Source organism: Dermacentor albipictus, chromosome 6, assembly GCF_038994185.2.
Source record: "Dermacentor albipictus isolate Rhodes 1998 colony chromosome 6, USDA_Dalb.pri_finalv2, whole genome shotgun sequence".
NCBI lineage: Eukaryota > Metazoa > Arthropoda > Arachnida > Ixodida > Ixodidae > Dermacentor > Dermacentor albipictus.
The window spans coordinates 55,317,610-55,326,698 of NC_091826.1; the positions used below are offsets into that span (position 1 = coordinate 55,317,610).

The window sequence follows — 9,089 nt, forward strand, 5'->3', positions numbered from 1 at the left end:
TCTGGTATTGTTTCGCCCTTTAGATATTTCATTCTGAGAAGATTTGACACTGAAGTCATGCGCTGTGGGTGTTTTGTTTCGTGAATGTGGTCTGTCGTTCCGAAAATTCCGAGGAATAATTTTGCCAAGAATGTAATGCAAGGTATGAGCAACTTTAGTGATGGAATAGTATCAGAATATATCCCACAGATTCCGTATCTCATGCAACAAGGCGCGTCTTATACATATACTTAAATAAATGCGGAAGTTTTCGCTAACGCACAACTCAGCCGACACCGACACCAGATTTCCTGCAACACCGTTCCCTTAACGTTTCCGCTTTTATATAGATAATAAAACCGGGGCAGTGATAGCCAGTCACATATCGCATTTTTTCAGTATTTGAGAAATCGCGTAGGAAATATTTTAAACATACGACAGGTGCTCTATTTATATGGATCATATTAATATATGACATGAGCAAATAAATGTGCAAGTCATTATAGAAATTGTACTAATTCATTCTTTAACAAAAAAAGGCAGGCAATTGACTGCAATGGTAAAAATGAACCTTGTCATCCGGCGAGTTTACTGATTGGCTTACCTTCATATATTTGTAATTATTTTCATGTCGTATTAAATTTTAAGCCTGAGTGGTTAAGGCGACTCCCAGTAAATCGCCTAAAGGGACACTAAAGGCAAATAATAAGTCAAGCTAAAGTTACATACTAGTGCTAGAGAATCTCTGAGGCGTCAATATTATCCCGTATAGAGCTTTAATGAATGAGAATTTGAGGTAAATGCTGGACCTGATTGGAGACTTCCCCCGGAACATTCAAATACTTGTCCGATGACGAAAGCACTCCTCAGTTAAATTCTGCCACTAGTATTCAACCACTAGTTGCAAAAAACAACCTTGTATTACAAGACGAAATAAAACCTGCTTCCCCAGTTCTACTTCATTTTAAGAAAAAATAATTCATTGAGATTACTCTCCGTCAACGACGCGGGTGGTCCTGAGGTTTCGTTTTCGCTCGACTCCGTGCGGCCCACGCTTTCGCGTTTCACTATTTTCGTTTTAGAGTAGTGCTGCGCTGTCTTTGTTGGCCCGCGAAACTCGCATGAATTGCAAGTGGTGGTGATGAATTGCAAGTGGTGAGAATCACGTGGTGGTCGCGGGATGCCCGAACGGTCTATTCCTCTTGACCAAAAATCAGCTGCAGCGGCGAATCCACTGTCTCTGCTCGGTACCGCCGTCTGTCGGGCGCTGTTTTACTCACCGACGGCAGCAGAAGGCAATATGGTGTATGCAACGTCACCTCTTCCCCAGTTGGGCGGCGGGAGGTTCGAATTTCTTAAAAGGTATTCGGATACTTCGGATGCAATTTTCTCGTAAACTGTCTTTTCCTGGCGCGAAACAAGTGTTGCGAGGTTTCTGGAATGGTACTTAAACAGTCCGCGTCGACTTAGTATTTGCCTTAAATGTCCCTTTAATGATCCCATTCCCTTTACACACAGGACACTTAAAACGCAGTTTAGGAAACCTTAGGCATAATGATTACATTGATAACTCGAATGACCCAATGAATCGGATGGTTTTAGGGATGCTGACGGTCCTAATAAAAAATGAGTGTAATTTGTGCCAACACGGTCTTTAAGCTTGAGTACATAGTTGAGCTTACGCTTTAATAGTGCTTTGTCCTAAATACCTAAATTCTCCACCGGGTCTGTTGCACAAGTTATACATAAATACAGATAAATACATAAATTGTCATGACTCTTCGCTATTTGGATCTATAAGCTCGCACTCTGTTCGGACGATCAGGATGGCTTGGAACTTGCGTCGACGGCACTGTGACTGCGCTCTCGGCTGTGCTGGAAGATTTCGCTGCAAATAAGGCGTAGCAAACGCAAAAAGAAACGAAAATTATTTCCTTGTGCGTGTTGTCCAAAAGGTTGTGAGCGTGAATTGAGGAGCAATGAAGCATACCCCTCCACCAAGAATTGCTAAGCATAGTTATAACAGTGAAATATATTGCCCAATTTAGGAACGCGCACTGGTGTCGTGATTTCAGAAGTATTCTTGAATCACCCATACATATATCCGCAGTACACTCCTGTTTCATCACAGCGACAGTAGTTCTTTCGTGCCGCAAGTCACAGAATTTTCAGCCTTAAGCCTGGCGTATTATATTTCATTTTTTTTATTATTTTGCGCGAAAGGTCGTTCTGTCTACACGACAGAAAACATAGTTGTTGCATCAAGGGGCGCTATAACGTAAAACTATTCCGAAGATTTCCATTCCAATTATGCAATCAGCCCTCCGCGTGTGGTCAAATTTTTTTTGGACCACCCCCACTTCACCTGTCTGTCAGGCAACGTCACGAAAACCGCGATAGCTCCCCATCTGATACGACGTGTACACATTGATTATGCATCATTTAACCAAACAAAAGAAAAACGGCTATTTCTGATTCGACGCCTTTCGTCATTAGCCCTCGGCTATTGGTGAAAAGTTTTCTGGCTGCACCCACTTCACCTGACTGTCACGCAACGTCAGAAAACGGCAAAAACTCACCGCGTCAAAGTGACGTGTCCGCGTTAGAGATGCATTATAATGCCGAACAAAACTGAATTTTCTTGTGAATAGCCGCAGGCTGCCCCGTTCCGAAACGAATAAAAGATGGCTGCCGCCGATCGCTCAGGCACTGGCTACTCGCACCTGCCGGAGAGCATGGGTGTATTTGCGTATAATAAAACTTCTTGCGTGGCCGTGTAACGTTTTCTAACCCTTTCATCACGTTTACCACCTCGTTCTGCCAACTCTTCTTTGCTGAGAATCCGTTTTAGCGTCATTCTTAAGCTTCCGTTGCATGCTGCCGCGATTGAGGACGAGCCACCGCAAGCTAAGTAAGCGAAAGCGGACCAATCCCAGATGGCGGCACCACCTTATTCAACCGGTTATCGATATTCAGTGCAGTGGCTCGGCCCCATCGAATCTCTCTCCACTTGAGCATGCTCCTCGCCTCTCGTGAGCCAATTAGATAAGACAATCCGCTCAGTGTAGGCAATGTTATTCGTTTTCCAACAAACAAAATTGACCTCCTATGAACGAGGAGAGCGTTTGATTGGTTTCTTCAGACAACCCTGCGGGTGAGCACCCGATGCTTGTGTCGGCGATTACGCAAATTTGACTTCATGACATTGGAATAAAAACATATTGGAGTAGTTTTACGTTATAGGGCCCAAGTTGTCGAGCTTAATTCAGACGTTCTTTGTCGTATTTTGGGCTCAATCGCGTATTTCGAGTAGGTAACCACAACAGCATCTTCAGACCGAAATTGTTTATGGACGCGGTTCCGTGAAATTTTCATGTGTGCGGGAAAAACTACATCAGCAGCAATGGCTCGTGCCACTGCTCACACGTTTGGCGTCATCTTCCACAGCTATAGTCATGGACAACATTCTGTGGTAATGAAGGGAAAGCCACGGGGGCGGAGCGTCTCCACAAGTCTTACGTCGCCAAGTAGGCCACCAGCGTTTGAGGGTGCTTTTGTTTACTCGGAACAGACGCTGAATTAACGCAGCTTCTTTGTGTGACGGTTTCGCGTTTGCCCAGACGCGGAAGGGAAAAAAGCCACAAAATAAGTGCACTTTTACGAAATTCAGTGCCGTGATTTATCATATGTAACTGTTGCTGATAAGGTGTTTATCATTTCCCTTCCCCAGCTTAAGATAACGTGGATGAAAACATGGCACTCTTTTTTTCAGAAGCTCTCGCCCTTGTGCGCGCTTTGCCACAGTAGCTTTCCCTTCATTGCTACAGAAAGTTGTGCAGTGTTCCCATACTGCCACTCCCTCAGCGAAGTCGATGACGTCACTGGTCCACCGCCGGTCGGTGCGGTGATTTCAGTCTCAAATTCATTGCCTCAATATATCGCGGAAGGAAAATAGGAATATATGTACAACGAATGTATACCACAAAAGAATGCGAATGTGCAGGCTGTCCCAGCTAACTTTAGCCGAAGTTTAAAATATGCACTTGCCACGTAGCTGAAAAGAACAAAGGTACAGTTGTTTGACGTCGTTTGGAGATATTAAAACTATTCTTTTTCATTCCGCCTAATTAGATAGTTAGTCTTGATTAATCAGTTTCTAAAAATAATATATAGATGAAAAGTGTCAATGAGAAAATTGTAGAGCGATAGGAAAAACTCTCGATATAGCATTCTGTTGCTCAATATATGCTACATGAAAGTGTTTTTCCTAGCGTGAAAGAAGCCGGCGAATACACGCAAAGTGCCTCGAGCGGCCAGTCGCGCGGTAATTTTGCGTGCTTTTGCGGGCTTCTTTCAGGCTCGGAAAAAAATTATGTAGCACGTATGGAGCAATAGAAAGCTGTATCGGGAGTTTTTCATGTCGTTCTACAATTTTCTCAGTGACACTTTATATCTAATTATAATATTTGAGAAATTGAATTATTGTTTACACTAATTATCTAATTAGGCGGTATGAAAAATACTTTGAGCATCTCCAATCGACAGCTAACAACATTGCCCCTATTATATCCAGCTACGTGGCCTTTGCGTATCTTTAAACCGTGGCTGATGTTAGCTGGGACAGCTTTTATACATATAAATGCGTGTGCATTCTTTTCGTCACGAAGACCACGGATGAAGACAATAAATGCATTTCTGCATTCGTTAAAAATTATTTGTCACCTCTTTGTCGTGTGCTACATCGCTTCGTTGGTCATCACCTTCTCAGAGTGAAATGGCTCATGATATTTTTCTTTCATTTTGTCTCACACCTCTATTTTCTGTCAAGTCGATATAGCTGTCACTGAAACGGCCGGAGATATTTAGGCGTTAATAAGTTGTAACGCAATGTAAGATCTCCAAATTGAACGAATTTAGCAGTTTCCTTTTTACATTTTGTCGTTCGATAGGCGAGGGGTAAACAGTGAAGCCTCCTTTTAGACTACAGTTAAGTATTCAATCTCATATTTCTTAGTTCTGAAACCTTATTCGGCAAAACAAGGGAAGCAAAAAAAACATTCACCGCTTGAATTAGTCTTACAGCCGTATTTTCCTGGTTTCTAGTGGTTTCCAAGGGTTGCTGTAGGATTTGAGTTTATCTTTAAAACATCTCATTGTTTCGTTGGAAAGCGCGAAGACGATTTCGCGCCGTGTGCTACGAGAGCATGAATTTTGCACGAAAATTTGCACAAGAATATCACTTGCTCTGTAACTGTTTGTAAGAGCAACTTCTAGCAAGTCAGGATTTTGGACACAATGTTAGCGAAAGTGGCCGGCCAATCGCAAAGAATCAGTACGAACAAAAAATTTCGTGAATTCGGCTCATGCTTCTTCGCCCTCAATACAGCTAGTGTACGTGTTCAGTGAGTAAGTTGAACTGAATAGCTTGTAGTCAAAAGGACAACAACAACAACTACAACAACAACAAAAAAACCCGGAAATACTAACCGCTCTATCAGGTTGTCTTAAAGAAAAATTTTTAAAAGCTTGCGAACCACTCGTTCCCGTTATTTTTTACCACAAGCAGTCTGAAATTATCACTCTAAGATTGTATATTCTGTCACCATAGAGCATTCGAAGGACTCGAATATCAAATTTTCGAATCACACTCTTTGACGCGAAATAGAAGTCGATTCGTAGTAAAAATTTCGAGTATTCGCACACCTCTGTTGAGAATGTGTACTCTTCCCTCCCCAAGAGGGGGAAATTATGTGATTCGAGCTTACCCGGTGAAGTTTTATTACCATGCTTGTACTTTTCCTTGCTTTCCGCGTCTGTATCTGGATCATAAAGGTAATCTCGCACTGAAGAAAATAAAAGGAAGCAAGTTTAGTAAGTCTGCAATATGGGTGAAAATGTTCACGGACCACCTATGCAAAAAAAAAAAAACGCGGCAAGATCACCTAATGATTGTTCTGGAAAAAAATGCTAACATTACACGGTAAAAAAGCCGAAGGGTGCCTACGAAGGCAAATTCACACTAAGAACCGGGTAAGTAACAGTGTGGATTCTTACGTTGCACAATCCGAGCCGGGAAATGCGATATCACTGCGACATATAAGAACAGATGTGTGGTAACCTTGAATTCTTTTTTTTTTAATGTGCAGAGAGAAACGCTGCCCTCTGTAATTGGACATTTCATGGAATTGCGCTATGCTAGGAACTTAGCGAGACGTCGGAATACTTAGGCAATGCTCTTGTTAAATTGCCTGGGGTGTCATGGTGGACCCTGTGTTATGGTTTATATTGAATAGATGACTGAGTGGTGTTCCCGCGAAAAAGAAAAAAAAAAGAAATGAAAATTTTGATGTTCAAAACTGCTTATACCATACTTAGAAATGCACACGAGATGCAAAAAATGACAGATAATGCTGAGAATCTTCGGGAAAAGTAGTTAATTTTACCGTGAATGCTTACCGAATATAGCCATGTTTAATAAGATATCTGCAAGAAATAATAGTGGCAAAACAGAAACTTTTGTACTTGACTATTTACACCTTTTAGCACATTTAGGTCCGAGTACATGTTTGTGAAGATGTTTGTACATGACATGAGAGCATGCGCCCCATACGCTTACAGGAACCGATTTCCATATGTATTTATGAATACACAGGCTAATATGCTGGAATCATGTACTTCGAGGGGGCTAGGCAAAGTACAGGTAACTGCAGTTCTCAAAGAACTGCAGTTGCGGCCTTCGTTACACAAACACATGACTTTAAAGTTAGTGACAAGGAAAAGCATAAATATTTGGTCACTTTAATTCACGTGCTCACGAAAAAAAAGTAGGTATCGGCCAGAAGAGCGTGTTTCCTCAATTTGACTGTAGCGTACACGGCTAAGCTGGATTGACGCGACCGTACGATTATGCAGTTCGCCTGCGATATATTTTTTGGTGGTGAGCGTCAGTGCCCCTCGGCAATGTCATGCTCGCTTACCAACTGAATCATCAATCCACCGCGTTTCGTGTTAATTCAGCAAGAAATCAAAGCCCATATTTACAAAAAAATTCATTATGCTAGTATTGTTCGTAAGAGTAAGTACTAGCCCGACACGACTGTGGAGATATTAATGTCGGTGGTCCACTAGTGGCAAATAGCATTTACGGACGTGGTGAATTTGTGAATTAAGCTTTATGAATTCAGCCCCGGAAACACCGCTGTGCGACAACATTCCAAGTGGCTGCCAAGGTTCGCTTACCCTGACGAAACATGATGATGTAGATGAAGCAGATGAGCATCAGACCGAAACCTACTTTGATGCTGCATGCCTTGTAGTCAATGGCTAGGTACTTTTCTTGCATCGCTCTGCAGGAGAAAGATGCACAAGTTCGGATTCATGGCTGCTTCACTAAGCGTGATGCAAAACAGTGTGCAGTAAACACAGCACACGCCCCTAGAGAAGACGACAAACATTGTCATGGTGAAAAAAGCATCTCTCTCTACGAAACCGACCAATAAAAAGCCGTAGGTAAATTGAGCGAATCTCCGACGCAGGAGGTCGTAAGAACAATTTTGTCACTGCCATGCAACCGCTATCGAATACGGCTTCGCTTCGATGGATGTGTTCCGATTCTGGCCAGCGTTGCAGACAGCTTACCTAGACGACTAAGGAGACAGCCGACACAGCTTTGAGCCCAAGCAAAGGAACGCGTCTGGAACCATGTGGTAGACCCGCGGAGTACGCCTCTACGACATGACGTCACCTCACGATGACAAAAAAAAATTGACAAGAGCACGCATTATTTGTCATAGCGTCTACGAACCTATGAAAAACGCGACGTGGCTTATAATAAGCGTATAGGAAAGCATTACTACGTTTTGTGGGTAGATAGCGTTCCCGTCGAGCTTCCAAGTGTCCTGCTCAGCCGGCTTCTTGGTTAGTCAGGAAAGTAGACTGCGTCGTTTTTGACTTCGACGCTGCCTTAGCGAAGCCGTGTTCTTTGACGTTTTCATCGGAATTGGAACGTGGCTTACAATGGCCGCTCTCCGTTCTGCCGCCTACATTGAAGTCTGCAGCGAGTATTGGAACACGCGGCCAACAAGAGTTTTACGAGCTGATGCGCTATGGAAGCACACATTATTCCTGCGCTACAATGAATGCCCTACAGCCGCTCTAATCTTTAACCAAATATATGTTTGTAAGTTGTGAAGAAGTCAATTTTCTGTGCCGATAACTTTGTCAAAATGACGATGTACTCTGTGTGAAAATGATGTATATATCTTTGGTATGTACACCACAAAGCAACATGTTCGAATTGTCTATTAGAGCGCTCCTGAAACGTGGATCAAGGTGAAGAAGAGGTGTGGGACACGTACCACTACTAGAACTTTACTCTTACTGGATAAAACTAATGTACAGACAACCGCAATAGCTTACAGACCTCGGAATCTGAGAAAAACTTCAACGTCTTCACCGCCTTGCCGACTGTGCATCAACATATTCGCCGACTGTGCAAGTATATGCCTGCAACATATTATTGCATGACTTTACTCGATGTGGTCGCAGACTGTTCGGAATTCCAATGTTTTCTCAGTTCCATCGGCACGTTCACTCGGCGTTTGACTATACATAACCAACTTAGAAAGAGTACGCATCCACCACCGGTATAACTTCTTCACTTCCTGAACCTTGTATCTTAAACTAAGGAAAAGAGAAAAGGAAAACAGAAGAAAAAGCCAATATCTGTTCAATCTTTACGTCGCCTAGCAGCTTAGGTTCGCTATCTCTCTTCGCATTGTCACTCGTATCAATCGCCTTTAATAAAATGACCAACTTGGACAGTTGGCTAGAATTACCAACGTTCGTATCGCCCACCTTATCCATACGTTCTTCTCCTGGAGACGCACGTAGGTACCGTCCGGCATCATCAGGAGTTTCCCTTTGGGTTTTTCTTCCAGCATCTTGTCGAGGGGAACTTCCTCCGGACCGATCGGCCTCAGCGAACGCTGGGAAGACTTGGCGCTCAAGCGACTGTCCCCGGCTAGCGGTAACATCGAGGATGCGCTTGTGTCTCTTTGCGCGTCGAGGTTGCCTTGCCAGTCCGGGTGCTGGTGGCGCTGGTGCCCCGG

The 9,089-nt window shown here is 43.2% G+C and overlaps 1 protein-coding gene and 1 long non-coding RNA gene across 2 annotated transcripts in view; one reads left to right on the forward strand and one right to left on the reverse strand.

Moving 5' to 3' along the window:
- LOC135907807 (uncharacterized) overlaps positions 1–9,000 on the forward strand; it is a 265,994-nt gene extending 256,994 nt beyond the window's left edge. The window contains exon 3 of the long non-coding RNA XR_010566123.1: positions 8,919–9,000. This is a non-coding gene — a long non-coding RNA (uncharacterized lncRNA). The remainder of the gene's footprint in view (positions 1–8,918) is intronic.
- Positions 1,312–9,014, reverse strand: LOC135907806 (uncharacterized). Its single transcript, XM_065439554.1, has 5 exons — positions 8,836–9,014; positions 7,219–7,325; positions 6,436–6,462; positions 5,745–5,822; positions 1,312–1,867 (listed from the first exon to the last, which is right to left on the reverse strand). The coding sequence occupies exons 1-5, from the start codon at positions 9,012–9,014 to the stop codon at positions 1,764–1,766; spliced, it is 495 nt and encodes a 164-aa protein (XP_065295626.1). The 3' UTR covers positions 1,312–1,763.
- Between the last annotated feature and the right edge of the window lie 75 nt (positions 9,015–9,089).

What these genes read in the sequence shown, in the direction of transcription:
- LOC135907806 (XM_065439554.1), bottom strand. Translation starts at nt 9,014, where the DNA reads ATGTTACCGCTAGCCGGGGACAGTCGCTTGAGCGCCAAGTCTTCCCAG. An exon ending in CATCATCATGTTTCGTCAGG is followed by an intron (nt 6,463 to 7,218) that starts GTAAGCGAACCT and finishes TATTTCTTGCAG; the next exon opens with ATATCTTATTAAACATGGCT. An exon ending in TGGTAATAAAACTTCACCGG is followed by an intron (nt 1,868 to 5,744) that starts GTAAGCTCGAAT and finishes CCTTATTTGCAG; the next exon opens with CGAAATCTTCCAGCACAGCC.